At 61.6% G+C, this 27490-nt stretch overlaps 3 protein-coding genes and 1 long non-coding RNA gene across 32 annotated transcripts in view; 1 reads left to right on the plus strand and 3 right to left on the minus strand.

Moving 5' to 3' along the window:
- Positions 1 to 800, minus strand: part of CACNA1G (calcium voltage-gated channel subunit alpha1 G) — a 62803-nt gene extending 62003 nt beyond the window's left edge. For 4 of the 22 annotated variants that reach the window (XM_060646363.3, XM_060646361.3, XM_081791251.1 and 1 more), the window contains exon 1: positions 217 to 796. In XM_060646363.3, coding sequence (XP_060502346.2) covers positions 217 to 458 — 242 coding nt within the window. In that variant the 5' untranslated portion in view covers positions 459 to 796. Of the gene's footprint in view, positions 1 to 216 lie in introns of all 22 variants that reach the window. The other 18 variants (XM_060646372.3, XM_060646373.3, XM_060646369.3 and 15 more) reach the window with 13 other exon arrangements.
- A 627-nt stretch (positions 801 to 1427) lies between these two features.
- Positions 1428 to 5644, plus strand: LOC132687842 (uncharacterized). Of its 2 annotated transcripts, XR_013552008.2 has the most exons (3): positions 1428 to 2159; positions 2247 to 2612; positions 4488 to 5644. It is a non-coding gene; the product is annotated as an uncharacterized LOC132687842 (long non-coding RNA). The 2 variants fall into 2 exon arrangements; XR_013552007.2 differs by having other exon boundaries at positions 1439 to 2612.
- A 292-nt stretch (positions 5645 to 5936) lies between these two features.
- Positions 5937 to 13648, minus strand: SPATA20 (spermatogenesis associated 20). Of its 5 annotated transcripts, none has more exons than XM_078437312.2 (16): positions 13527 to 13648; positions 12342 to 12521; positions 12166 to 12230; positions 11847 to 12001; positions 11597 to 11740; positions 11271 to 11472; positions 10767 to 10897; positions 10572 to 10676; positions 10259 to 10333; positions 9950 to 10159; positions 9675 to 9867; positions 9178 to 9346; positions 8632 to 8876; positions 7201 to 7400; positions 6467 to 6547; positions 5937 to 6298 (listed from the first exon to the last, which is right to left on the minus strand). In XM_078437312.2, exons 1-16 carry the CDS (start codon positions 13601 to 13603, stop codon positions 6128 to 6130), a joined length of 2403 nt encoding a protein of 800 aa, XP_078293438.2. In that variant the 5' UTR covers positions 13604 to 13648; the 3' UTR covers positions 5937 to 6127. The 5 variants fall into 5 exon arrangements, with proteins under 5 accessions (XP_078293438.2, XP_060502364.3, XP_078293439.2 ...); XM_060646381.3 differs by having other exon boundaries at positions 8665 to 8876; positions 13527 to 13646; XM_078437313.2 differs by lacking the exon at positions 13527 to 13648 and adding an exon at positions 13186 to 13288.
- A 4219-nt stretch (positions 13649 to 17867) lies between these two features.
- EPN3 (epsin 3) lies at positions 17868 to 27357 on the minus strand. Of its 3 annotated transcripts, XM_060646383.3 has the most exons (10): positions 26928 to 27355; positions 23322 to 23998; positions 22037 to 22155; positions 21311 to 21391; positions 20951 to 21076; positions 19920 to 20007; positions 19192 to 19461; positions 18896 to 19012; positions 18536 to 18766; positions 17868 to 18316 (listed from the first exon to the last, which is right to left on the minus strand). In XM_060646383.3, exons 2-10 carry the CDS (start codon positions 23857 to 23859, stop codon positions 17982 to 17984), a joined length of 1905 nt encoding a protein of 634 aa, XP_060502366.1. In that variant the 5' UTR covers positions 23860 to 23998; positions 26928 to 27355; the 3' UTR covers positions 17868 to 17981. The 3 variants fall into 3 exon arrangements, with proteins under 3 accessions (XP_060502366.1, XP_060502369.1, XP_060502368.1); XM_060646386.3 differs by lacking the exon at positions 18896 to 19012 and having other exon boundaries at positions 26928 to 27357; XM_060646385.3 differs by lacking the exon at positions 21311 to 21391.
- Positions 27358 to 27490: the final 133 nt, after the last annotated feature.

Consider the following 27490-nt stretch of genomic DNA (forward strand, 5'->3'; position numbering starts at 1 on the left):
GCTCGTCTGGGGTATCAGCCAAACCTGCTCGCGGCTCCGCTCCCACTCTGAAGCCCCCTCCCTCCCTGAGCAGCGCCCCCCCCACACACACACACACTCTCATCTGCCCACCTTCCAGGCTCACTTCTCCGACTCACCTGGCTTTCGGTCCCCTCCGGCGGCTCGGCCCGCCCCCCTGCGGACCCCCCAACCCGGCCGTCGTGCCCTGGAGGATATGGGTTACAGACCGTGCGGAGACACCAGCTCCGCGGGCGGCTGTCCTGGCTCAAGTAGAAGAAAACCACCGGGGCCAGCGCCGGGTACGGCAGCCCCTCCGCCTCGGAGTCCGCGCTGCCCGGGTCCTTTTCCGTCGACCCCGGCCCCGGCCGGCCCCCGGCCCCCGACAGGTCGTTGAGCCGCATGAAGCTCCGGGGCTGTCCTGACTCCTCGGTGCCCGCTCCATCCTCCTCCTCGTCCATCCTCTGGCCAGCCGGGGCCCCGGGCGGTCTCGAGAGGGGCGAGCGGCGCCCCTCAGAGGAGGTGTCCTCACGCAACCGGGGGGCCCCGGCGGGGGCGCATCTGGGGGGCTCTAGGGCGCAGGCTGAGCCCCCGGGAGGGCCAGTTCAGCCCAGCTCCCCCTGCCCGCAGGGGCATGCTGCCCGCGGGGCGCCGGGTCGCAGGGAAGCCCCGCCCGGCGCGAGTCCCGCTTCCCCAGGGCTCCTGGGGCCCCCCGGGCCAGCCGGCCGGCTCCCCCTCACTTTGTTCCGGCTTCTTCGCTTCGCGCCCAGGCTCCAGTCGCCCGATTCGGCGCTACCTTCGGCGAAGCGGCCGGGAGAGGGGGAGAGAGAAGGGGGTCGGAGAACAGGGGGTACGGGGGAGGGGCGCCCCCTCTTCCTGCGGCGCAGCTGGAGCAGGATCTAAGGGGTCAGCATCGTCCCGGCTCCGCGCCAGCGGCGGCGGGGGGAGGGGAAGAGGGATCTCTTTGGGGGTGGGTTTGAAGGGGGTGGGGGGCGGCTCCTTCCTCCGCCCCGCGGCGGGCTCCCGGTCCGGGAGGGGCGGGGAGACGGTGGGGGGCCGTCCCGGGCGGGGGTGGAGGCGGAGATGCCGCCGCCGCAGCCGCCGCGGTGGCTGCCGCTGCCGTAGCTGTCGCCGGCGCCACTGCCTCCTCCTCCGGCCGAGACGCGGAGCGAGCGAGCGAAAGCGGCCGCGAGGAGCCCGGCGCACACCACAGCTGGATCCCTCACTCCAACTTCAAGCCTCGGCCCCGCCTCTCCCCAGCCAGCCTCGCAGCCAATCGCTGCGCGCCGCCGGCCCCGAGCCCCGCGCCCATTGGCGGGCCGCCGTGGCAGTGCGGGCGGGGGCGCCGGGGGAGAGAACCACAGCTGGAATCCGGTTCCCACCCTGAAGCCCAGGACCGCCCCTCTCCCCTCCCCTTGCCCCTGGGTCCGCTCCCGAAGGCCAGAGCCAATTAGACGGCTACCCAGACCGAACCCATTTTCCTATTGGCCGCTGGGGTCTCTGGGACTCCCCTGGAGGGAGCCCCGGGGAATCAGAGTATTCGGCGCCGGGTCCCGGGATAGCGCTGCGGGCCCCGGGGCACCCTTTGTCCAAGACCCCTGAATTGGACCGCAGCCGGAGGGCGGGGCCCAGCTCTGGGCGGGCCTGGGCAGAAGAGAGGCTGGCGGCCGGGGCTCTGGGTGGTGACCGGGGTCCCCAGAGCGAAACCCTGGGTGTCCACCGGATTAATCGCCTACCCTGGAGTCGAGCCCGGGAGCGCGACTGAAGAAGGGGAGGAGCGGAGTAGGATGTCCCGGGGGTAGGGGCTTCAGGCTGGAGGGGGACGGTCTTGGAGAAACAGGCGGAGCCTAGGAAAGTCCGGGGCCAGCAAGGTCTGGGCGTGGTTTCCACCAACCTCCTCGTAGACCCCTCTCCCAGGTCCACTTCTGCGACGTTGACCCTGACCTTCTAACGCTAAGCCGCCGACCCTGACCTCAGGTCAACACTCCTGAGCTTCCTCCTCTCTGCCCCTAGGGATCCTTTGGAGGCCGTGGATCTCTCGCAGGGGCTTCGAGCTCGAACACGTGGCCCCAAACAGGTCAAGCCAGTCCCAGAGCCCAGGTCCCCAAGATCAGCTGAGGAGCAGAGAGAAGCTCCCTCGAAGGGACCTGCGGTGGCCTCGGGTGTGTAGGAGGGAGTGGAAGCACGGAGCTGGGCTTTGCTGGCTCTTGGCCTGCAAGGTCTTACCAACCTCCCACCCCGTGTCTCAGTTTTTCCCTCTCGAGTTCCAGTACGGCTGGGAAGGCAGCCGCAGGACAGGAGCTTCTCGTGGCTGCTCTCGCACACCTCTGCTACCGGGGGAGCGGGTCCTCGAGTGTCTGCAGCTCTCCACTCGCGCACACGCTCGTGTGCCCCGGGAACCTCGCCCCGCCCCACCTTCGCGAGTCCCCGGGCTCAGTCAGCTCCTGCTCCCTCTCACCGCCAGCGCCGCCCCAAAAGGCTGTAGGTGCCCGGGTGCAGAGCGCCGCGGGAGTGGGCGCTGGAGCGAGGTGGGGCGGAGAGGGCGTCGAGCATTAGACGTCCGGAAAGCACTTCCCCACCTCTGGGAAGGTGGACACGGCGGCGGGACCAAGAAGGTCAGTCAGTGCTGGGTCCCGAGACTTCGGGGCGCTGACGCCACTGCGGAGAGGCAGAGGCGTGGACCGGATGATCTCCCGTCCCCGCCCCCCCCCCCGACTCCCGAGCCACCCGAGCAGCCCCCGCGTGCCTCCGGCCGCCCGGGGTGGGTGTCTCAGCCCCCTCGAGGGCGGGCTGCAGCGAGTGCAGTGGGGAGGCGCCGAGAGGTTGCAGCCTCTCGGGTTGCCCTTTCGCCAAATCCGGGCACCGTGTTGTGTAAATGAGGCCGAGCTCATTTGCATTGCATGCTAATGAGCAGATCCCTTAAGTGCCTTTCCCTCCTGGCGGGAGTCTCTGCTCTCATTCCGCGTGTGCCGCGCCAGGGTTGAACTCTCAGCGGTCTTCTGGGAGAGGGGCCTATTTATGGTTCACTCCACGTGTCTGACACCTTCATCCCTCCCGCAGGTCCGCAGTCTGCCTGGTCGGCCTGCCCTTCCCCCACAGCGTCAAGAAGCCCCAGGGCTGGCACCAGGATGTAGGGACTTTAATCATCCCCTCTTTGCAGAGGGTACAATGAGCCCAGAGAGGCTTGCCCGGCCCAATGGTCAAGTTTCCTGGTGGTCAGCAGGTCCCACACCTCCATCCATCATCCAGGCCACCCCTGTCTCTGGGCTGAGCTCTATTCTAGAGCATACCCAGGAAGGTGGCAGGGTGTGGGGCAGACACATTTACCTCCCTGGCCTTGGGACCTGGGGTGACCTGCCCCCTAAAGCATCCTGATCCCTGGGTGGGGGCACCAGGGGACCCCGCCTCAGATGCTCTCTTAGCCTGAGTGGGTAAGGGGAGAAGGGAGGCAAGACCTACAGAGAAGGCAAAAAAGAAAGGGTGAAACCCTCTTTAACTCCTACCTTCCAAGTCTCAGCTCCACCATCACCTCCTCAGAATGGCCTTTTTCAGCAAGTATTGCAGTGCTTACTAAGTGTCAAGGTGCTGAGGACACAGTACAGAGCTAGACAAGAATCTGGAACCTCGAAGACTTCACCCAGACTCGGATTATAGGTTTATGTTTGTAGTAATGAAACCCCCTCTAGGCTCTATGTTCCCTCGGACAAGACTTTATGTCCATTTTGCTCACCAGAGCCTGGTCCCATGTTTGGCACATAGTAGGTACTTAATAAATCTTTGTTAGATGAATAACCTTAGGCAGGGAGGAGAATGAGATGGACAAGAAATTCCTTTCCTTGGGCCTCAGTTTCCTAACAAATAAGTTAGGCCTAAGTGTGCCTAAGATGTCCTCTGGGTTTGAGGGAGAGCCTTCATACCTGCTCTGCCAGCCCCACCAGCCCCCTCCAACCGTCTCCCCCTTACACCTCCTTCACAGCCTGGCTGGCTCCCTCAGGAACTGAGATAATCCCATCTCTGACATGCTCTGCTCAGCGACGACACATCATTCCATGTAGTCACCTCACAGCCTTGGGAGTTGGGTGGAGGTCGTCCCATTTTTTGGGTAAGAAAACTGAGGCTTGGGGAGATGACATTATTTCAGTGACTTCTCAAACTGGGAGGTCCTGTCTCCAATGGCACTGGCCCACAGCTCCTCCAGAACAGCCCCCGCTGGCTGGGCGAGGAGCGGACGCAAGAGGGACCAGCAAAGGCTGCAGACTTTAAAAATCCCGTATCTGAGCAAGACTTACGTTCAGCTTTGTCCTAGTCAGAAAATGCTAGCTCTCCCGGAGCCCTAACCCTTTAAGGCCCTAACTCCTTCCTTTGAACCTGTTACAGGATCCCTTTCTCAAGCACATGCCTGGTATCAGGGGAAGGGAACTGAGGACACACAGAGCAGAGTGAAGGCTGGCTAGAGGGGTAGGAAACACCAAATGTACCTCCTTTCACAGCTGTGCCTGCACCTCCTGGAGGAAGAGGAAGCTTCAGCAGTTTTTACTGTACCCTGAAGGCCCCAGAAAGAACCAGATGTGATGAGTGGGCACAGGTCCGTCTGTTACCCTCCCTGGGCCTTGACTATCTAACCATCGAAGGCCAAAGGTACCTGCCTCACTGCCTCATTCGTATGGGTCAATGAGACGGACGCAGAGGGTTTTGCAAACTGCCCAGACTTTCCAGGGCCAGGGCTGGGGCTGCCAAAAAGGCCACCTGTGCTTCACCACACTCCATCCTCCCTCCTCACTGCCCCCCCACCCCAGACCCGGCTCCACTGGCCCAGTCCTCAGACTTCCTGGCCAACACTGAGCAGGCTCTAGCCAGAAAAGGGCCAGCTGACCTTGTTGGCCAGAGCCCTAATCCCCTCCAGATGGGCCGAGGTGGCTTGCACCACCAAAAGCTGCCCAGCCAAAGCTGACCCTGGTCCCACTGAGCATGTGTGGCTGTGTGTGACCATGTGCAGACCTTGCAGTGACAGTCCGGTCTCCCACTCCTCCCCACTGCTGACATCCTCACAAACAGTGGTCCCACTCCAGTCTCCCCTCCAACAGCCTCTTCTGGCTGTCTGTACTGGGTGGCTCTGGGGCTGCGACAGTGCCCAGGCTCGGCAGACCCCTGAAGGGTGTGGGGAGGGAGAAGCTCCTCCCACCCCCCCACCCCCCCACCCCCGCCTGTCAGCCTCATCCCGCTGCACCTGCCCTTCCCAAAGCATGCTTCCCAGTACCTTCCCCGCGGCGGAAGCTAGATGGGGTTTCTGGGGTCTGTGAAGATGTGGAAGCCAAGGACAGGACTTGTGATCATCTCCCAACACGGAAGGGACAGGAGGAGGCCACAGAAAAGTACCAGCTTTCCCTGCAGCAGGAAGGAACCCGATTTGGAGAATGACTTCCAACCCAACGGATGTTCCAAATGAAGGAGAACTCTCCCCAGACTGGTTTGTGTGAAAGCAGGGGCAGGGACAGTATGACCTCCTGCAGGGAGGCCTCCATCCTGCTAAGGCTGGGGGCTGGGTGGACACCCCCAAAATGACCATCCCTGGTTCTTAGCTCCCATGATGTGCCAGAGAATATGCAAATGTTACCCTTCCTTGAAAAATAAATGCTCATGTGAAGCATCCTCTACCACTGCCCCAGCTTAAAACAGGAGACAATGGGAAGAGGAGAGCAGGCCCCTTTCTTAACCCCACTGAGGGCAAGGACTAGCCTTTCCCCTCCAGGACAAGTCCACACCCCAACCCCACCCCTGGCGATCATCACAGGCCCCCTGCCCTCAGTTTCATTCAAGCTGCAATGACCATGGACGGGGCGGCGTCAGCCTGGTGACCTCTAGAGGTGAAGAAGGAATTCGAGAAGGCAAAGGGGTCAGCCCGAGGCCCCTCTCTCCCAAGCAAGGCTGAGGCCCTGAGATTACTGCAGGATGCCGTTAGGTTTATTCCAGGGTGAGTGGGGGCCCATGGTGGGCCAGTGAGGATGTCCAAGGGCATCCGGTGACAGGGTGCCCAGGGATGGCCGCAGGGTGTGCAGGGCCCTGCCGGGCCTGAGTCTCTGATCAGCTGGGAAGCTCTGCCTTCTGCCCCAGCCCGAGGAGGGCGAGGCAGTCACTGATGTAGCAGTTTTCGTAACTCACAGGGCTCCGTGATGGGCATTGAGCAGGCTTGATTCTCACACACGTAGGCCGTGGCCCGGTCTTCTAGCCGTCGCAGGGTACTCAGAAAGGGCAGCTGACGGGACAGGAAGCTGGAGGGGTCCCCGTTGGCCAAGATCAGCACCTGTGATGGCAGCAGAGTAGACGGTCACCCAGGGGGGCGCTGGGACACTGGCAGGGCCCACTGGTGGGCTTCCTCTCCCAGGCCTACAGAAGAGGGGATCATTGGAGAGCCGCATGGGGGTGGCAGACAAGGGAGCTGGAGGGTGGGGCCGGGCTCACAGTCTCGAACCTTGTTAGGAATGTAGATGGAGTGGACACACTGCAACAGAGCCTTGGTGTCCTTGGCCTGGGGGTCTCCACAGATCACGATCTGGCCGGAACAGAAAGGCAACTCCAGGGTCAGGTGCAGGGAGCTGGATCCACACCTACCACGGGTTCCCCATCCTCCCTCTACCCCACACTACATCCCCAGGAAGGAATGGGAACTCAGCTCAGCATCCTCCAGACCCGCTGCTGGGAGGCTGCCTCAGGGAGTCACTGCTGGGCATGTGGGAACACGTACGTACACACATGAGCACACACACACACACACACACACACACATACACACACACACAGAGGCAGAGATATACAGGCAAACGTGCAAATATAAGCCGGCAGACCTGAACCCGGGGCATACACGTGCAGACAGGCAAACATTTACTGGTGAACACTCAGTGTTCAGAGCCCCTGCCTCTTGCCCTCCCTACTCTGAGAGCCCCAGTAACAGGCAGGCACAGAGGCGCTCCCTTGCCAGAGGCCTGGCTCCTCAGATGCACACTCGCTCAGATACCTCCGCTGCCTAAAGTAGCTCGTATAGATATGCCCCTGGAGACACCTGCACACGTACTCATAGATGGCCACACGCTCACAGACCTGAGCTCCGGGGAGCCCCACCCCATGCCCCTGTCCCCCACAGCAGCCCCAGATGCCCCCCCCACTCAGGGTCCCAACGCAAACGCCCTTGCTACCCCCTCCACACACCTGCTTGAGGGTCTGCTGATGGGCTGAGAGGGCGCGGACCATCTCGGGCAAGGCCACGGGCACACGGCGCAGGCGCTCAGAGAAGGCGGTCAACAGGCTCACACACTTGTCCATCCAGTCTTTGTGGCCGGTAAAGCCGTGCAGCCGAAGCAGATTGTGGGCCGAGACGGAGTTGGCACTGGGCTCTGCGCCATCCTGGTCTGCAGGGGGCAGCGGGGGGTGGGGGCGGTGAGGGAGGGTCATTGGGTCCCGATACTGTGGCCACAGTGGCGGGGGACGGGGACGGGATGCAGAAGAGTCTACCCAACCCAGCCCCCACCCCCACCCCCCGAGCTGTTCAAGCCAGAGTGCCGTCACCCTTGCCTTTCCCTCCCTCTCTCTCACTCCCCACTTCTAATTCCTCCCCCCCACCACCACCCCCCCCGCCCGAGTCCACCGGGCCTGCAGCCGGAGTAGACCTGAATCCTACCATTTCTCCCCATCTCATACTTCCAGCTCGTCCGAAGCCTTTGCCAGCCCCTGCGGGACTGAATGCTGCTGACAGGTTTCCTACCTGGTCACCCTGTTTCCCCTGCCCCCTTCTAAAGGTCCCTCCTCCATTTTCAGTCGGAATGACGTTCCTAGACCTAACCGGAGCCGATCACGACCCACTTAAAGCCCTCCAGAGACGTCCACTACTCGTCACGCCTGTTAAGACCTTGCAGGGACCCAGCTTTGCCCACATGGGCACACCCCGCCTCCGCCTCGACCCTCCTGGCCTCCCATAGCCCTTGGCTCAACGACACCTGTTCCAGGTTTGGTCTGACCTCCCCGGAGCTGAGTCAGGCTCCACCGCTGTTCTCTCCCCAGGTCCCTTTGGGGACTAACGTTGACGTCAGCTGACATTGACGGAGGACCTACAATCTGCCAGACATGCACTAGAACCTGGGCATGTAGCAACAAAAGGCAAGGCCTTGCTCTCAGGACACTTACACTTGGGTCGGGGTGGGGGGGGAGAGAGCACACCATTAACAGACATGTCCGGTGACAGAGAGCGCTCCTGAAGAGGAAGGCGCCAGGCACCTACTCCTTTATGGCACTCTCGTTGCAACCACCCATCTGCGCGTGCACTTTCGTGTTAGTTAATACTGTTGACTAGTTGTTTCCCCGGAGCCACGCTCTTGTACTTCGTGAGGGTAGGGACCGAGCGGGCCTCGTGTGATATATGAATCCCAAGCGCGGCAGTCATTGCTGCCAAGCGTGTTCGCATAATGGCCAAATTCATCTCTCTCGCCACCCCGCGAGTACCAATATTGGCTGTTTCACATATCGAGAAACCGACGCTCTGGAATTTAACGAGACCAACCCAAAGTCAGTTAGCGGTGGAACCCACGCAGGCTCCTTACGACCACACTGCGCTGATGCCTCCCACAGGGAGAGCCAAGCCCTTACCGGGTCCAGGCCAGCTCCAAGCCCACCACTGACCGTCCTTCAGACGCAGGGGCAGACCAGCCCCCAGCTCGGCCTCGCTGCAGAAGTAGCCGCCACCTCGGGAGTCCCAGAAGAGCCTGTCCTGGGCATCCTGCAGCCTCAGAGCCCACTCGAGCCACGAGCTCTCCTGCGAGGCCTCGTACAGGTCCAGTAGGCCCCGCACTACGAAGGCATAGTCCTCCAGGAAGCCCCAGCAGGGCGGGTTGCTGGGGGGGGGGGGGGGGACAGACATTAGGGAAGAGGCTACAGGCAGGCCCAGGGAGAGAGGGGCTTTCCCAGAGGAGGCCCTTTGCACGCATCCTTTCGCTTAACCCTCAGAATCTACCTCTTTGTTGGGTACCATTAGCCCATTTTCTGGATGAGTAACTGGGCCCGGGGAAGCTCAGAGCTCACGGCGAGCAGATAGCAGAGTCGGGGTTGGGGCCTAACAGGAGGTAGGGGAGAGGGGCAGAGACAGGCCTGGAATGCCCAGGGAGACAAGCCTTCCCAGGCTGCCCAGCCCCCGACCTGTGCTCCACGGTTCCCCCGGAGCCTGCATAGCATGTCCGCATGAGGCGGCCGCTGGCCATGTCAAACATATGCCGCTTCAGGAACTTGGCACCATTGGTGGCATAGTTGATCAGCCTCTCCAGGCCCAGGACAGCCCCAGTCACAGCGAACCCAGACACCATCAGTCCTGGAGGGAGGAGACACTGGTGGCCGTGAGAAGCTGGCCGGAGCGGGGGGGGGGGGGGGGGGGCGCCTTCCAGGTATGCCCACCCTGACCCCCCGAGCCCTGGCCTCTCTGGAGCAATGGGGTGAATGGGTAAGAGCTCCTGGCCCCTGTGTGTGACGTCAGGTGGGTCACTTAAGCTCTCCAAGCCTCAGTTCACTCGTTTGTAAACTGAGGATCAGAAACAGGATACAGGGAGACCTGATTTCTAGCAGGTGCCTGGCACACAGAAGGGGCCTTCATAGAGGGTAAATCTGTAAATGGGACCCGGCGTCAGGCACGGCCGCCCCACCGTTCCAGGAAGCCAGCATCTTGCTGTCCAGGTGCGGCCTCGGCCGATGTTTCCGGGCCTGGAAGAGCTTCTCCAGCCCCGTATTGAGCAAGGTCCGCACGGCCTCCACGTCCAGGCCGAAGCGGGCAGCGGTCAGTTCCAGAGAATAGCGGACAGTCAGCACATTCCGGCCGTGCAGCTCCCCCTTGGGGTCCTGAGGAAAACGGCCCCTGTGAGAGGGAGTCCCCCTCACCGCCTGGCTTCAGGACCCCTTCCCCATCCTCAAGCGTCCTCACCTGACTGGGACTGATGTTGCCCGCCTCCGTGAGCCCGTAATGCTTCATGAGGAGCTGGCCCGAGGTCAGGGGCTCCGTGGCACCCGGCACAGGCTCAGAAAGTAGCTGCTGGACCTCTTTGACCGTCCACACGTAGAAGGCACCCTCTTTGGGCTGCATGCCCCGCTCTGGGGGCGAGTCTGCGTCCTCTGCGCTGCAGAAGCCTCCAGACTGTGGGGAGAGGAGATTTGGCTGGCCCCGGCCTTCAGGGCAACGGGGGGCCCCCAAGCCCTCCCGCAGCCAGGCCCGCCTGCCTCAGTGGACACACACCCGATGACTCAGGTTCCGAGCCACGTACTGCAGGATGCCTCTGGCAACATCGGAGTAGAACTCGTCACCAGAGATCTGAGTGGGGAGGAAGGAGACTGTAAACAGAGAACCAGGCCACCGCCTGCCTGGGTACAGAGGGGACAGCCAACATCTCCCAGGAGGGCCCGGGAGGGAGCCTGGGCACAGGGGAGGGAATTAAGAATGAAGTTGAGGCGGAGCCACAAGTCCCGGAGAAAGCCCTTGACGAAGAGGGGCAGCCGGAAGTAGGTGGACAGGCTAGGTGTCTTTGCTCTGGGCTGGGTTCAGGGGTCACCTGGAAGGCCTGTGAATAGGCCACCGCGAGCTGCGCCTGGTCGTACAGCATCTTCTCAAAGTGGGGGATGTGCCACTGGCGGTCCGTGGAGTAGCGGTGGAAGCCCTGTGCCGGGCAGGACACGGGGCTGGTGGCCAAGCCCAGCCTCTGCCTCCGCCCCGCTGCCCCCTCCCGGGAATGCCTAATCCCCCTCACCTGTCCCACGTGGTCTCGGATGCCCCCGTTAGCCATCATCTTCAGGGTGTGCAAGGCCATCTGCTGGGCCCGAGAGCCATCCTGGGTGAGTCGATGGCTGAGCCAGTAGGAGAACAGGAAGCTCAGGATCACTGTGGGCACCAAGTGCACTTGGGTGAGAGAATGGGGGACGCAGAGGGCAGAGATCTGGGCGATCAGAGATCGGGCCAGGCTGGGGTTGGGAGTGCACTCAACAGGCCGTCTCCCTGGACAGACTGCAGGTTAGGGAGTCAGCGGTCAGCACAGACGACCGAAGATCATTACCCAGGCCAGTGTCCCGGCGTTGCTGCGGAGACCAGAAGTTAGGTCTACGCTAGGTAGCTAGTGCCAGGCTGGGGTAAGGAGGTCACTGGCCAGTCAGGAGAGCAGGAGGCTAGTGACCAAGCCAGAGGTCAGAAGCTGTTGACCAGGACAGGGATCAGAAAGCTGGGATGGGAATGGGGCAGGCATGAAGGGGACACTGACCCGGTGTGGGGAACTTGGGGGCCTCGGCGAAGCCCCCGTACTCCTCGTCATAGCCCTCGTCCAGCTGCTGGAAGCAGCGGCTGTTCATGGTGGCACCAGAGGGCGGCAGCTGGCGGTCACCCATGCTGATCTCTGAGCGGGCCAGTAGGGCTGCGGTGACACGTTGGCTGTTCTCTAGCAGGGTGTTCTTGTTCTGTTTCCACTGTGGGAGGCAGGGGCAGACCTGGAGGTCAGCATGCGGTAGGGGGAGGGGGGGCTCTTGTTTCCTTGCCCTTGACCCCCCCCAGTCCTCACCCCTCTTCCCTCCCCAGGGGGCATATACCCACCTGCTCCCGTATCCTCAGCAACACCGTGCGGAAGCCAACTCGGGTCAAGCCATCCTCAGGGGGAAAGTAGGTGCCCCCCACAAAGGGCTGGAGGTTGGGAGTCAACCACACGTTCATGGGCCAGCCCCCACCACTGCTGGTGGCCTAGCAGAGAGAGGGCGGGGGTGAGGGGAGCGGCAACCCCCCCCCCGTGCGGGGACCAACCCCCCCCCCCCCCCACCACCGCCCGATACGTGGACACACTACTCACTTGTACGAAGGTCATATACACCTTGTCCACATCTGGCCGCTCCTCCCGGTCCACTTTCACGCTGACAAAGTCCTCACTGAGCAGGCGGCCAATCTCCTCATTCTGGAAGGACTCCTCCTCCATCATGTGGCACCAGTGGCAGGTGGAGTACCCCACTGGAACGGGAACATGGTGGGCCGGGCGGGGGGCGGGGGGAGGGGGGCATCCAGTGACCGGCTAGAGATTTCCTGGGCGGCCGCAGGCCCAGAGGACCCTTCTGCCCCTGCCCCCATCCACTACCGCTCCCTTCCTCCCATCCCAGGGAAGGTGGCTGTGTTACCTGAAAGGAAAATTGGCTTGTTTTCTTTCCTGGCCTTGTCGAAGGCTTCCTGTCCCCAGGGGTACCTAGGGCGGGCAGGGCTGGGCATCACTCACTGGCCCCCGGGTGTGGGGGAGGGGGTGTAGGAGGGGCCAAGGGCCCAGCTGCCCCAGGGCAAGGACATCAGGGGTACTCACCAGTCCACAGGGTTGTAGGCATGCTGCAGGAGGTACGGTGACTTCTCATTGATCAGGCGGTTGGGGACCTTCTGGGGTGTGGATGGGGAGCAGTTGGTCCGGCTTCCCTTCCCTCCAGCGGGCATGGGCCCTGAACTGCTGACCGTCACACTTCGGTCCTTGTCCCGGGAAGAGCTACCCCTGGCACGGGCAGGCAGGTGCAGTGAGGGCTTTCCAGCCCACTCCCGCCTAGGCTTTCCCCAGAGCTCGGCTCCGCTCCGCTCCACTCCCCCCTGCCCTCTGGCACCTCCCCCCGGAACCCCCTGCTCCCAGCCCAACCCACCTTTCTGAACCTCGGGGGAGACCGTGGCCTTTGTGCTCCCCCTTGTGTTTTGGGGGGGGTGAAGAAAGGTGGCTCATTGGGGGCTCCCTGCCAGGTTAGTCTCCCCCAACCTCTCGGACCTGGCGGTGGGAAGGCTGATGACTGTGAGGTCAGGGTGAGTCACAATGGACAGAAGGGTCCTTCGGCCTCCATTCTTTCCCCCTAACAGGGCCCCTCCCCAGGGAGGCTGCGCTGGAGGGGTCTCTCTGGCAGGCCTGGGTTGGTGGTCTGGGCAGGAGGCTGCAAGCTCTTGGTGGCTGGACAGGGCAATAATCGGATCTGGGACCAGACCGAGTGAGGGACAACGAGGGGAAAATTGACACAGAGGACCGTCTCACTCAACATCCATGCCCTGGGCACTTCCATGAGGCCAGACCCCCAGGACCCCTAGGAAGTCATTAACTGGCTCAGATCTCACAGGGCTTAGCTTGGGAGCCTGGTGTCCTGGCGCGGGGGGGCTGGGGGTGGGGGGTGGGGGCAGACCTAAATGACAGGCTCCTGAAGCCACGAGGACTGTGATCAGCCCAGGGTGCTGCCGGATAAGGATCCTCGGCCCAGCATTGGGGTTCAAGGAAGGCTTCCTGGAGGTGGTGTCTGAAGAGACCCAAGGGAGCTAGCCCTGCAGCTGGAAGGGACTGAAAGGAGTAGAGGGAAGGAGGTCGTTACTGCCCGGACCAGGTCGTGAGCGCAGACTTGGTGCGGCGGAGTTCCGGAGGAGGCAGTAGGGGTGGCGGGGCTGGTACTAGGGAACCAGCGCGGTGACAGCCGGCCCGGGGCCCCTCGGGCGCAGCGCTCGCCGCAGCGGCCAGTTCACCCGCCCGTACCTGGGGCTCGCGGCGAGGCCCGCCCGGGCGCAGGGCAGCAGGAGGCCGCGGCCCAGCCAGGTCCGAGCGCCCAGCATGGCTGCTGGCGGCCGAGGCCGGGACGCTGCGCACCGGGAGGAAGGGCGGCAGGCTGCGAGGGGGCGGGCCCCGGCACCCACCCGAGCCGCAGGCGGGTCTTCGCCGGGACTCCCGGCCGCGTGGCCGGTCTCCGCGCGCCGCCCGGTGGCCGAACTTGGGATTGCAGACCGGACCGCCCGGGCTTGGGAGGACCGGAGTCTGTGAGCAAAACTGGGCCGACTCAGTGAGGCCTAAGCCAGCGGCCGGCGGGAGAATAACCCCCCTGAGGAGAACATGGGCGGTTATGAGGATGCCAGGGCCTCGGGTCATTTTGTCAAACTTCGCTCCTTTTACAAATGAGAAATGAGGCGCCAGCAGAAGGCATGGCTTGTCCAGGCCCGCCTGGCCAGTGAGCTTTGGCTCTGCCCCTCCCTCTCGAGGGCCTGCCCAAATCCCACCCACTCCAAGAAGCCTTCCCTGAATAACGACGACGAGCCAACTTTGTGTCCCATCATGTACTTTTACACTTGTCTCATTCGCTACATTTTGCCAATATTTATTGAGTGCCTGCTGCCTGCCAGGCACCCTGCTTAGGTACGAGGGTGGGTGGAGAGAGACCAGGCTCCTGCCCTTGTGTTGCTCACAGTCTGTTGAAGGAGACGGAAGCTAATCTGACAGCCATACACACGAATGTACAACCACCCACTGTAAGAAGGGCCGTGACTAACAAGGAGCCTGGCCTGGTGGGAGAGGCTTCCCTGAGGAAATCACATCTGTGTAGCAGCCGTGGAGGAACAAGGTGGGGTGTGGAGAGGGCGTGGGAGGAGTGCTGGGGAAGCAGGAGGAACATGTGCAAAGGCCCTGTGGCATAGTGGTGAGTCAGAGGTGAGGAACTACGGAAGGCCGGCATGGCTGCCGGGCAAGCATCCAGGTCTTGGAGGGACTCCGGAAGTCTGCGTAAGCAATTCTGGTTGCTGATGAAAGAAGAAAGATGTTGAAGGGCTTTGGTCAGGGGAGTGATCCTGCGCTTTGGAAAGGTCCCTCTGGCTTCCTAGTGGAGAATGGACTGGAAAGGGGCAGGAGCGGAAGGAGGATTGGTTGGGAGGCCGTAGCAGGACCCAGGGGAGATGGCGGAGGTCTGCAGCAGGTGGACGCAGAGGTAGTGAGAAGGGTCTTGAGGCCTGTAGAGGAGGAAACATCCTAAAAATTGGCAGTGAGGGAGGGGGAGGCATCAAGAGTGGTTTGCAGAGGGGGGATTATGCTGGGCGAGGCTATTTGCTGAGGAGGGGGCACTGAGAGGCTCACGTGGGGGTTCATGACGTCATTTTTGGACATGTTCGCTTGAGGTGCCCTTGGGACGTGTGTGTGGAGACAGCACGGCTCTGGGACGCAGAGGAGAGGTTGGTGGGAGGGATCGGGGTGTTCATTGTGGAGACAGTGCAGGCATGGAAGGGAATCATCTGGGGAGCAGCAAGAGAGAAGCAGGCTCAGGCCTGGGCTCAGGGAACTCAGGAGTGCCCCTGTGAAAGAGAAGCACTAGAAGGTCAAGGGAACCCCAGGAGAGGTGGTGTCCCAAAGACAAAGGGACGGAGAGTTGCAAGGAGGGAGGACCTTCATGGTCGGACTCTGGAAAAGCCAACCAAGATGGGACTGAAAAAAGCCTACTGGTTTCAGCATCATGGCGGCCATTGGGTGGGCTTAGCATACAGTGTTCCAGTGAGGCAGGGCTGACAGCAGAAGCCGATGAAGTGGGTTAGGAGGATGGGAAAGAAGGGACATGGGGGGCACCTGGGTGGCTCAGTCAGTGGGGCTTCCGACTTTGGCTCAGGTCATGGTCTCAGGGTTCCTGAGTTCAAGCCCCACATTGGCTTGCTGCTGTCACCACAGAGCCTGGATCCTCTGTACCCGCACCCCCCCCCCCCCACCGGCTCTTTCTCAGCTAGTGCTCTCTCTCTCTCTCAAAATATAAACATTTAAAAAAAGAAAGGAGACAAAGGGAGGTAGTATGGGTGTTTGATATGAAGGGAAAGATGGAAAGACTTTCAAGATGGATGAGGCAGATTATGACAAATATCAAGGGACAGGCTTTGGTTGAGAGAAGGCGATTGATGACATTGATCATGGCAGAGAGGTTGGCAAGCCAGAGGGTATGGTGGATGCCAAGGAATGAGATTAAGATCAGAGAACAGGAAGCCTGCCTTGAATGGGGAGGAATTTGGGGTGATGACAAGCCCAAAAATGTGACCATGGGTGAGAGGTCAAGGCCATCCTCCTGAATAATAGAGTCACGCGGGGTTAAGCAAGATCTGGATGAGAAGACTGTGAGCCAGGCCTGAAGCCTGGTGAGAATGGGGTGGAGCACAGCCCCAGGCAACAAGGAGGCACAGCAGCCCAGTGGCTTGAGCCTCCAAGAAGGAAGGCTCTCATTGGAGGAAAACGGTCCAGAAATAGCTACAGGGAACAAAACTACCAATCTCTTCTTGGTGGCGGTCAAGCAGGACCCCTTGGGAGTCCTGAGGAAAGTCAAGTCCACAGGGAGAGTCAGTTTAGAAGAAGAGGAGGGCGCAGGTAGGGAAGGGGTGACAGGTGGGACAGTGGCCAAGAACGATGGAGACCTCCCAAGTGTAGGTGCACATGCCAGAAGACTGATGGCGGCTGGACTCGGCACTGCCGGGCAAGACCAGGAATGAGGGGTATGATGGGCTGACTGCTCAGGGTTAGTCTCTGAAGGGGGTAGGCCCTGGGCCAAACGGACACTGACCCGGGAGGAGCCGCCGAGCAAACCTCATAAGGAAGGAATTCTTGTTCCCGTCTGACAAGTAAGGAAACGGAGGCACAGAGTCATAGAGAGGTTAAGTAATTTACTCAAGGTCAGGGAGCATAACCACTTATTACTAAGTGATTACTATTATTATTAAGTGCAAATCTTGGAGCAGAGTTCTGAACTCTGGGGGTCTGACTCCTAGTAGGTGCTCTTGTCCATCCCGCCTGTTAACAGTCACAGCAGAACTCCCTCTCTCCCTCTAAAAAAACACCAAAACCTAAACCAAAACCCAGCAGCTCCTTTCCCTGCATCCCCCTTCCACTTAAGAAAGACAGCAGCATCCTGTTCCCCGCCCCCCCCACCCCCCAATTTTCTTCTGGCCTATAGAAGGCCATCTTCCCTCAGTAGCAGGCTGCTTGTAGGGCCAGACTCTGAGCACTGAGGACAAATCAGCGGTTGGGAGAGCACTGAGCGGAAAAGGAGTAGGGGTGACCAAGGTGGCCCCAGGATGAGGTACCAGGCCCTGCCCCTCCCTTTGGTTTCTCAGACCCCACGGAAGCCCCCGGGAGGGGTCAGGCTCTCTCAGCATGGCTGAGATTGAATTTCTTGCCCTGGTGAAGAGGGGAAAGGGTAGAGCTAGATTTAAGGTGACTCAGTAAAGCAAAGGAACATGAGGGCTCCTCTACCCGGCTTGTCTCCCCAGAGTTCTGAGCTCCTGGAGGCTGTGGGCTTAGCAGCCCTTGGATCCCTCCCAGGTGAGCCCACCACTTTGTTCCGGGCTGTTAATATTTGCAGATGAAACCGGGGGGCCCAGCCCGGGCGCTCAGGGCTGTGGAGCCAGACAGTCTGAATCGCAGCCCCAGTGTGTGCTAGCTTTGTGACCTTGAGCATGCCACTTAACCTCTCTGAGCCTGTTTCCTCACCTCTAAAGTGACAGCAGGACGGAGGGCTGTACACTTGGTTTAATGCCCTGCTGCCCCCAGTTTGCTATTCTTAATTTGGAGCAAGGACCCTGCATTTTCATTTTGCACCGGCCCCCACAAATTACGTAGCCAGTCTTGAATGGGAATAGTATTATCTACCTCAGAGGGTTGTTGCAAGGATTAAATTAAATAATCTGTCTAAAGTGCTTACAGCACAGAGAGCACAATGAGCGGGAACAACTGCCTATTGTTCCCTGCCATTAGATCACCCCCAGTGCAGATCTGTGGTAAATGAATGAAATGAGCGAATGAGCGAGAGCCCGGGGAGCATCTGGAAGCGAAGGTGCCGGGGCTGAGGGGGTGGTGCGGGAAGTGGGAGCATTTTTGTGCCCCACACGGCGAAGCACTCGTTCCCACGGCAGCCGGTGGTTTGCGCCGTGGTCCTGACCCAGACACCACGCCTCGAAACAGTCCACTCGGTGGGAGCTGAGGACGCGGGCGTGGTCTCAGCCCCGGGCAGTCTTCAGGGTCAAGCTTCCAGAGCGGCAAGAGAGGGTCGGCGGGGGACACTTGGAGCGTCCAGGCGGGACTGGGGGCGGAGTCAGCCCTTCCGACCTTCCCGGGGGCGGGCCCTGGGGTGACAGCCCCGCCCCGCGCCGGGGACGGGGCCTCGCGCATGCGCCGGCCAGCCGGGGCAGGGCGGGGCCGCGCTCAGAGGAAGGGGTTGGTGCCGGGATGCGGGGGCGGCTGGAGCGGCCCCGCGGAGCCCGACGTGGGCAACAGGGGCTGTGGCAGGCTCGCGGGCGGCGGCGTGAAGGCGCCGGCCTGCGGGAAGACGCTGACCGAGGCGGGGAGGGTCACGCCGGCTGGCACGCTGCTGAGCGGGAGAGGCAGGGAGGCGCTGTAGGTCATGGAGCCCAAGGGCGCCCCGACCGGCCCGCCGGCCGCCAAGCCTAGCGCGGGCGACCCGGTGCGCATCTGGTTCAGGGTCGGCCTGGCCTGCTCGCTCCCACCGAACGGGTTGGTGGGGGATGGAGCGCTGAGACCTGCGGAACGAGAGAGGATGGGGAGCTTGGAGTGCGCCGGGGGGGGGGGGGGGGGGGGGGACACACATCCCTAAATGGGGTGGCGGGGAGAGGAGGCACGATCTGGGGTCTCAGAAATAGGGAAGAAGAGTAACATTTTTAGGGCAGGGGCTGAAAGGAGGGATGGAGAGAGCAGGGGCCCCCAGTGTTGAGACGCGGCAGGGACAAGGGGTGTCCTACCTGTCAGAAAAGGGTTTCGCGTCTTTGCAGCCTGGGGCGCCTTGACTAATGAATCAAGGTTGACCAAGGAGGAGGCCGAAGGGCCCAGGAAAGACTCAGGAGTCCGGCATGCTCGGGCCTCCTTACTGGGCTGGGTTAGCGCTTCCTCCAGTACACCCAGGTCAAAGGATTCTGGCTCCTTGGTGCCATTTTGCTTGGAACTGGGAATGGGGTCTCCAAACAGGTCCAGCTCTGGAACAGAAATGATTGCGCTCATGGGTAGGGATGGGGAGTGGTCACTCTGGGAAGAAGAGGACAGAGGCCACCTCTGGGCAGGTCCCTCATTCCCCAGAGCTGTATCATCCCCTGCCTCCTGCTTACCCACAGGACTGCCGGGCTTTCCCGAAGGCAGGGCCTGGGCACACTCCGGCCCCTCCTTGGTCTCTGTGGATACTGGAGGGTTGGCAAATGGGTCAAAAGGTGAGGTACCACCTAGAGCTAGCCAAGGAGGAAGAGGAAGATGAGATGGGCTGGCAAAAAGGTCGGGCACTGGTCTGACCCCTTTTAGGCAAGCAGCTGTCTTGACACAGACAGGATGTGCTGCCCCTTGGCGCTGGAGGGAGGGGACCCGGAAGTCCTCCCAGCCCCTCACCCACACCCTCTGGCCCTCTACTTACCAGGTGCATTGGAGGTCTCCACCGAGGCTCCCCAAGGGTCAGCCCCAGTGTCGGGGAGTTGGTGATGGGGGGAGCTCTGTGCCCAGAGGTCTGCGGATGGGGGTCTGGCAGGCAGCACTGGGGTCCGGCCCCAGGGCTCTGAGGAGGAGAGCATAGGGGGCAAGTCCCAGGGCTGGCTTCTGGACAGGGCACTTCCCGAGGGGACAGGAGACCAGGGGTCTGCGGAAGGCCCCCAGGAGGAGCCACTGGGCTCTGTGTTGGGCCTGAGACCTAAAACGGAAACAGTACAGACATGACCCCAGGCCCACCTTTACACCCAGCCCAGGGCCCTTCCCAGTTACCCAGACCAAGTTGGGAGGCCAAGGGTCCCATTTCACAGATGGGATGCTGACTCAGGACCACCCAGCAAGCTGGAGCCCATATTCGTCAAGTTCTGCCAGGAACGTGGAGTCCCGGGCATGGGCAGCTCAGGCCACCTTCCCAGTCAAGGGCAGGGACGGGCTGGGGCTTCAGGAAAGCCAAGGTGACCGGGGGAACCGAGAGAACATCTCCGAGTTTTCCATGAGCTGGGCTCTTCAGATGTGCGCTTCCATCCCTCACTACAACCCCATGTCCCAGAGGAAGCTGAGGCTCAGAGGGGTGAGTGTCTTGCCCTCAGCTGGCCCTCAGCTATGGGGAGGGGCTTTCTGGGGCCAGCCTGGAAACCTCTTGCAGCCCTGCATGCCCACCTGGGATGTCCCATGGGTCAGCAGAGCAGCGTGTGGAGGGCGGGGCCGGGGCAGGTACGAAGATGTCTGCCAAGTCCAGAATGGAAGACTGTGGAGGGAGAGAGGCAGCCATGGCTCAGAAGTGGGCGAGACCAGAAGAAGGGCGGTCCTTGGCCTGTCCTCCTCAGCCCAGCTCCTTCTCGCCTTTGTTCACTTCACAAACACCTACTAATGATCCCTTGTCTCCGTACAGTGCTTTGCAGTTTATAAAATGTTTCCTCATCCGCTTGGTGCCTCCACAACAACCCTGTGCACTAAGTAGTGCAGGTCGTGGTGTCTCCATTTTACAGACGCACGAGCGGAGGCTCAGAGAGGGGAAACGATGGGCAGGGAGCCGCACAGCTGGGGAGAGGCAGAGCTGGGATAAACCCAGGCCCGCCTGACCCCTTCAGTTGTTCTGCTCCCCAGCCCATCCGTGGTAAAAGACAGATTTTATAACAAGTCTGCTTTCCTAAGTCAGAAACCAGCCACAGTGAACATAGGCAGAAAGGGGATAGAGACATCCTGGCTCCATGCACGGCTTTGGAGGGTGGCCTTGTTCCCAGAAGCTACCCACTCCCCTATTCTTGGAAAGTATGTATATGAGCCCAAGATATTGCGAGTACCGTGTGCCTGAGCCCGCCTCCCCCCGCCCCCAATCTGGATCCACAGTATCACGTAATCCTAGAATACCAGAGATGGAGCTGCCCAACTAAAGGAGGAAACCGAGCCCACAGCAGTGATGTGCCCCAAGTCAAATAAATGACAGCAAATCCAGAACCCAAATCCGGGGGAGGGGATCAGGATTCTTTGTATCCCACTTTGCTGTCAGCTCAGTCACCAGCCCATGTGGTCTGGGCCCGAGGGCTGCTGCACCCCCTCTATCCCTCTCTCCATTGAATAAACACTTAAACAGTGCTTACTATATATGAAGCGCAGTTCTGAAGTCTACAAATACCGACTCAGCTCATCTCTCAGGCTCAGTCAGCCGGTGCAGCCCAGCCCCTCCCTACCTGGCTGGTTTTCAGCTTCTCCTCCTTTCCCTCTTCTCTCTCTGGCTCTTTGTCTTGCCAACGGCGAACTGTAGCCCCAGCACCATTGGCCACAGGGGAGTCCTCTCCCCGCCAGGACCTCACCTCCTGTGGAAGGCACAGAGGAGTGAGGACAGCACGAGCAGCCCAGGCTGGACTTGAGGGGACCGGGGGAGCTGGAGTCAAGAGGAGTGCGGGGAGAGAGGTTAGGCACAGCGGGACCACTGGGTGCAGTGGGAGGAGCCTGGTTAGTGCCTGTGTAGCACCTGCACCAGCACCCGCACCAGCACCTGCACCAGCACCTGCACCCGCACCAGCACCTGCACAGGCTCGGCCTGCTACCTTCTCGTGCTCCTGCCGGCTCAGGCGCAGAGCCAGCTGCAGCTGCAGGTCCTCATCCCTGTGGGAGGCTGGGGGGACGGGCTGCAAAGGAGGAAGAAAGGGGTGAACTCGGCCCAGTGCTCCCACTCCTGGGCGGGAGGGCAACGTAGCCCCGCAGGGGGAAGGGAGGTGGAGAGAGAAGGGCCCACCCTGAGTGGATGTGGGCATCCTGACCCCAAGGCATCAAGATGTGTGTGGCCTTCTCCCTGCCTGGGTCTGCGATGCAGTTTCCAAGATCAAGGAGATTGATCCTTTGCTTCCGGGTCCCCTGAGCGTCCCCGGGCCCTGCTGTGTGAGGCCCGGCTGCTTCCTGCCCAGTCTGCCTGGATCCGCAGAGAGGATGATGACGGGGGGTGGGGGCTGTCCCTGCCCCCCTAAAAGGACAGCAACCCCACAGCAGGGGTTGTGGGGGCGGCATATCTCTGGGTCTCCCAGGAATGTGTCTGTCAGCGCACTTGCCTTCCCCGGGGCCGCGACAGGCCCGTAAGACACATATGTGCCCTCACCCCACTCAGCGTTTGCTGCCCTTTCCAGGCGCAGCCAGAGGGGACCGCAGGCAGGGAGGCAGTCCCTGCCAGGACAGTCCCGGGGACACGGACAGGCCCTGTGCTGTCCAGAGTAGAGGAGCCTAGGAGCCAAGGGTGTGGGGCACCAGTGCCCTCCCCAGGCCACCGGGGGGGCCCTCACCTTCTCAGCCTCCTCGCGGCTCATGGCCAGGGCCAGCTGCAGATGCAACTCCTCTTCTCCTGACGTCTGGGGCCGGGCCTGCTCCAAGTCGGACGTGTAGCGGGGGGATGAGGAGGAGGCTGCAACGACCGTGGACCGTCAGCCATCGTGGCTCCTGTGACCGCGTGCCTCCCCTCCCCTGCCCCTCCCCCCACAACCAGGAAGCTCTAAGGCTCAGGGGGGAAACTGAGGAAGGAAACGACTGGCAGCCAGGGCCCCAGGGGGACTGGCAGTGTGCTTGGCACTCTGTGTGAGGCTTCCCATGCTCCCCCCCCACCCCCAACTAGAGACTCCAGTCCCTCCTTTACAGACATGCCAATAGCCAGAGGTTGCCTGGCCAGGGTCCTAAGGTAAGACTTGGAGCCAGGTCCCTTCCGGTGGGGGGGGGGGTGGGGAAGGGGGGGGCAGGGTGCCCATCCTGCCTGGGGTCAAGTGAGGTGGGAGGGAGAGAGTTCCAGCCAATCAGGGCCACGGCTCTCAAAGCCCTTGGCACACTGTCAAGGGCTTTATGAAAGGAGGACCATCCTGAGTACCCCTCAGATCCCAGAAGCCCGCTTCGGGGCAGGGAGGAGAGTCCAGAACTGCTCTGCAGGGGCGCCGGGGTGGCTCAGTCAGTTGAGCGTCCGACTCTTGATTTCGGCTCAGGTCACAATCACATGGTTCATGGGATCAAGCCCCATGCTCGGCTCTTCACTTACAGCACGGAGCCTGCTTGGGATTCTCTTTCTCTGCCCCTCCCCCACTCACATTTCTCTCCCTCCCTCTCTCTCTCTCTCTCAAAACAACAACAACAACAACAACAACAACAACAAAAACTCTGCAGCACCCTGTTTTCAGGAAGGGGTCATGAGGAATGCCACTGATGGAGCACCTTGTGCCCTGTGTCTGGGCACAGGGCCAAGGGCATTCCTGAGCCTGGTCTCATTGATTCTCACATCCAACACCTGAAAGATTTTCCCTGCTTCACAGATGAGGAAGCGGAGACTCAGAGAGGCGGCCGTCTAGACCCCTCCGCTCGAAAGGGGCAGAATGAGGAACGCTGCTGGACTCCAGAAGCCCGAGCTTCTGCTACCACAGCAGCCCATGGGGCATGGTCCCACTGTCGTCTGAGCTAACTTGCGGGGCACCTGCTGTGCCAGGCGTCCTGCCTTCCGTGCTCCATTCGTCACCTCCCTGAATGCTCGCGGCATCCCTCTGACCTCGGGCTGCCTCCTGGCCCCCAGCCACAGCCCCGGGGCTCACTCACAGTTGTAGGAGGACGGGGATCCGTGGCGGCGGCCCAGGCCCAGCTGCCCGCTGCCGATGCCCATGCCCTCCAGCGCCATGCGCTCCTTGGTCTTGAGGGCGTGGGTCCGCTCCTGCCGGAGGCGCTCCTCGTCCCTGAGCAAGGCCATCACCTGCTTGACCTTCTCGCGCACGTTGACGCCCTGGTCCTTGCCGTCGCGGTCGATGTACTGGAAGTCCTTGAGCGTCTGGATGGTGTAGAGGTTCTCGCGGCACTGGTGGGCCACCCTCTCGGAGCCCGTCTTGAGCAGGTAGTCCAGCAGCGTTAGCGCCTTGTACACGTGCCGCCAGTTCTTGCCGCTGTCGTTGAGCCGCCGCCACAGCATGCCCATGACCTCGGCGAAGGCCACCGTGTTGAAGGTCAGGTCGGCAATCTCCGACATGAGCGTGCTGGGCGGGCCCCACGGGTCATTGCTGGTGGCCTCGCGCACCTTGATCTCGGCCTCTGAGTAGTTGTGCACGATGTTCTTCACCTGGCGCCGCAGTGCTGAGGTCGTCATGGCTGGGGACTTGGAGATGGGCGGCCCCCGCCCCAGCCGGAGGTGGAGGGCCGAGGGCCACCGTCTCGAGGTCACGGTCTCCAGGGATGGGCCGCCGAGCTCTCAGCGGGGCGGCTGCGTCCTTGGGTTCCACATGGGTCTGAGGAAGAGAGGGACTGGAACTCAGGAACTCAGGGGCAGTGGCTCACCTGGACAGCCACTCGGGCCTGGCCGGGGTCCCCGCTGCCAGGAACAGTCTCTGGCAGGTGCTTATTCTTATTTTTCTTATCTTACACATTATTCAGCCAACACTTGCAGCTTTGCGTGCTCTTTGCTCTTTTACAGTCCCGCTACAAAGACGGGGTGATTATTATTATCTCCATTCACAGATGGGGAAGTGAGGTTCAGAGAAGGATTGAGTGATTCGTTCGAGTTCACAGAGCGGATGCGATTGGGAGTGACCCTCGCAGACGCACTCCCCACGTCCTCACCCTTAGCGACAGGCAGGAAAGCGACCCCCAGGAATGCCTGCTCACCTCCCTCCTGTTTAATTACCTCTCCCTCCCGTTTCCGAGGCCAGGATCTCACTTAGGAGCTATCTCTCCCAGCTCCTCGTTCCCCACTTCTCGTTTCTCAAATCACTAGTTTGTGCAGCTTAATTCATTCGGCACCTAGTTCCCGGGGCCTTCTCTGAGCCCGACATTGTGCCAGGCACAGAGCACAAGTCCTGGTCCGCACACGTCCAGATGCGGGGCATAGACGATCCAGCCTAACACGGACATGCACAGGAACACCCAAGCTAGGAAAATCAGGGGAGACTTCCCAGTGGAGGTGACAGCCTGAGATCTGAAGGGGAGGGTGAGGAGGAGCAAAGCCACAGGGCGAGGAAGGACAGATGGGAGGGAATGCTTGAGCTGGGCCAGAAGGCCAGAGAGGGACATGGGGCAGGAACGTAAGCTCCCTGAAGGCAAGGCTGGTCTGGGCTCCCCAAACCTGAGGCCCTGGGTGCGTGGTCGTCTCCTGATAGCCCAGGGGGGAGGGAATCAGGGTCAGCCCTCTGCCCTCCCCACAGCGTCAGGACCAGGCCATCTGGAGAAAGGAAACCCAGGCTCATGATAGAAAAATGTTCTTCCAGGGTCCTACCAGAAACCAAACCCAGAATCCCCCTGCCACGGCTGTTTTTCTGGTATGCATACACACACACACACACACACACACACACACACACACAGGCTGGACCCACAGAGCCTCCACACCAACCGTGAACCCCCACCCCCACTTATGGAGAGGGCGCCTCTCAGCACCTCTCCGCTTAATCCTGGGGCTCAATCTTGGGACTCACAGGAGTCAGAAGCTGCCTGTCCTGCCCTCCCCCAGTCTGGGCTTTCCCTCCACCCGGCCCTGCCAACCCTGGGCTCGGTTCAAAGCGGCCAGCAGGCTTTGGCAGGCTTCTTCAGGGCCCAGGTGCCTGGGAGAGCTTGGACCCGGAGGAGGGGATCCTGTGGGAGACCAGGCGGATAGAGTGCTGACTGAAAGGCTGCCTACCTTCTGTCTGCTGTCTGTCCGTCCAGCCTGGCAGGCCCTTCTGTGGGGATGCCACGGCCAACGCTTGTTTAACTCCTGTCCTCCTCCTCACTAGTGACTCAGACCTATCTTTACCTCCCCAACCGGTGGGCTGGAGGGTGGCAAGAGTCAAGATGAGAAATAATTGTGCACCAGAGCCCGCCCGGAGTGCGCGCCCCTCCCAGTGCTGGCCGCAGAAACCAGCAAAACCAGTCAGGCATCCTGCCTCCACCAGCAGCCCTACTAGAGCCTGGCTGCCCGAGCCCTCCAGCCCAGCCTGGGGGAGTGGGAGGGGCCCTCAGTGCGGACCCCCTGGCCCTGTCTGGACTTTCCTCCTAGAAGGGGGAACAGAGGAAACTCCTCTGCACACCTCTGCTGGAGCTGGGGGAAGAGAGGGATCAGAAACTCCGGGGAGGTGCCTGGACCTCCCTCCCCTGAAGTTAAAAGGGACAGGTTGGGGTGGGGGGAGGGAGGGGGGAAGAGGGGGCAGGGTGAGGCCCAGGGAGCACGGAAGGGAGGGAGGAGGAAAGGAAGGATCGCGGGAGGGAGCCGCTGGGAGCTCTGCCAGCCGTGTTACAAGCAAAGGGTTTTATCGAACACAATATGCCCAGAAATAAAAGGGAGTGAAACAGAAACCCGGCAGCCAGTGGCGGCAGCGGCAGGCCCGGGAGGCCGGGTATGGAATTACTGCAGTGACCTTGAGCCAGACCCTGTCAGGTGGAGGGAAGGACACTGAGAAGGCAGAGCCTGAGAGGCTAATTCAGAGACAGGGTGGAGGGCAGAGCGGGGAGGGGAAGGCTGGAGGAGGAGGCGGCGGGGCATGGAGCACAAGTATCTGCTCTCTCCTTTATATAAGGTGCCCAGGAGAACTTTGGGGGGGGGGGGGCGGCTCCTTTTCTCGGGACTAAGGGAATCCTCAGGGCTGAGGAAGTCAATGGCCATCCCCCGAGTGGGGATTCAGGGAGAAGGAAGGAGCCTAGATGTGTCGAGTCACGTGCGAGAGTTTGTCCAAAGTGTGTGTGCACCCCACCAGCCCACAGTCCCTCCCATCCTCTGCTAAGGTGCCCCGGCCCCTGCCCTGCATCAGGTCAGCGGCTGCTAAGGGGTGGGGGGTGGGAAGGGAGTGGCGGTGCCCTAACTCTTCTCGCTGAGGGACAGGAGCGAGCTAGAGCTCTAAGCTGGAGTCAGCCCTGAGGTGGCTGTGTCCTGGGGCCCCGGAATGGGGTAGGGGCTGCCCTGAGGCTAGAGGTGCCACAGAGGCCGAGGGGGAGGGGCGGGCAGAGGAGAACGGGAGTCTGCGGAGGGAATGTCACCGGAGATGTTAGTCCCAGGGTGGGGAGCCGATCCTTGAGTCCTGCTTCCCCGGGGGCTGCAGGGAGGGGAGGAGGGAGCGGCAGCGGGCAGAAAGCCTCCAGGATCCGCTAGAGCCCTGCCCTCCTCACCCCTCTCCGTGGGACCCGAGAGGGAGGCTAAGCCCCGAGCCTTCCATGAGAGGCACCACCGCCTCCACGGAGGCACCAGCTTACCTCCGGTGCAGGCTCCCTTGGCCCCAGCCCCGGGACCACGAGCAGCCTCTGCAGTGACCTTCCGACCTGCGCGGCAGGGGGACAGTACAGCCTTGGGAGCGTCCCCAGAGCCATCCACCACGGACCCCGGTCCTGGAGATGCCCACCCTCTCCCAGGAGGCGCAGACCCCTTGGAAGGGTGGAGGCAGGGTCCCCAGGAGGGGCTGCAGCCCTGCCTCTTGCCCGTTGGTCTTTTAGCCGCCCAGCCGGCAGGCAGGCAGCACTCGGAGGAAAGTTGCCCAGCTGGCCAGGCAGGTCTGCCTCAGCAGTAACAGGACACAGGAGGAAGCGCAGGGTTGTTAACCCCTTCCTGCTGGCTGGGCAGGCGGCACGGGCAGAGTGGGGCGGCCTGCCTGCAGGCTGTCCCCAGGACGTGCACATCCAGACCCAGGGCTGGTAGCCCACTCCCACCCAGCAGTGAGTTAACCCTTCCCCTGCCTCAACAGGAAATAGGGTGGGGAGGGCTCCAACACCCACCCCACCCCTCCCCCATCCCCCCCGGAGCCAGGAAGATCATTCCCAGG

Source organism: Panthera onca, chromosome E1 (genome assembly GCF_046562875.1).
Source record: "Panthera onca isolate mPanOnc1 chromosome E1, mPanOnc1 haplotype 2, whole genome shotgun sequence".
Taxonomy (NCBI): Eukaryota; Metazoa; Chordata; class Mammalia; order Carnivora; family Felidae; genus Panthera; species Panthera onca.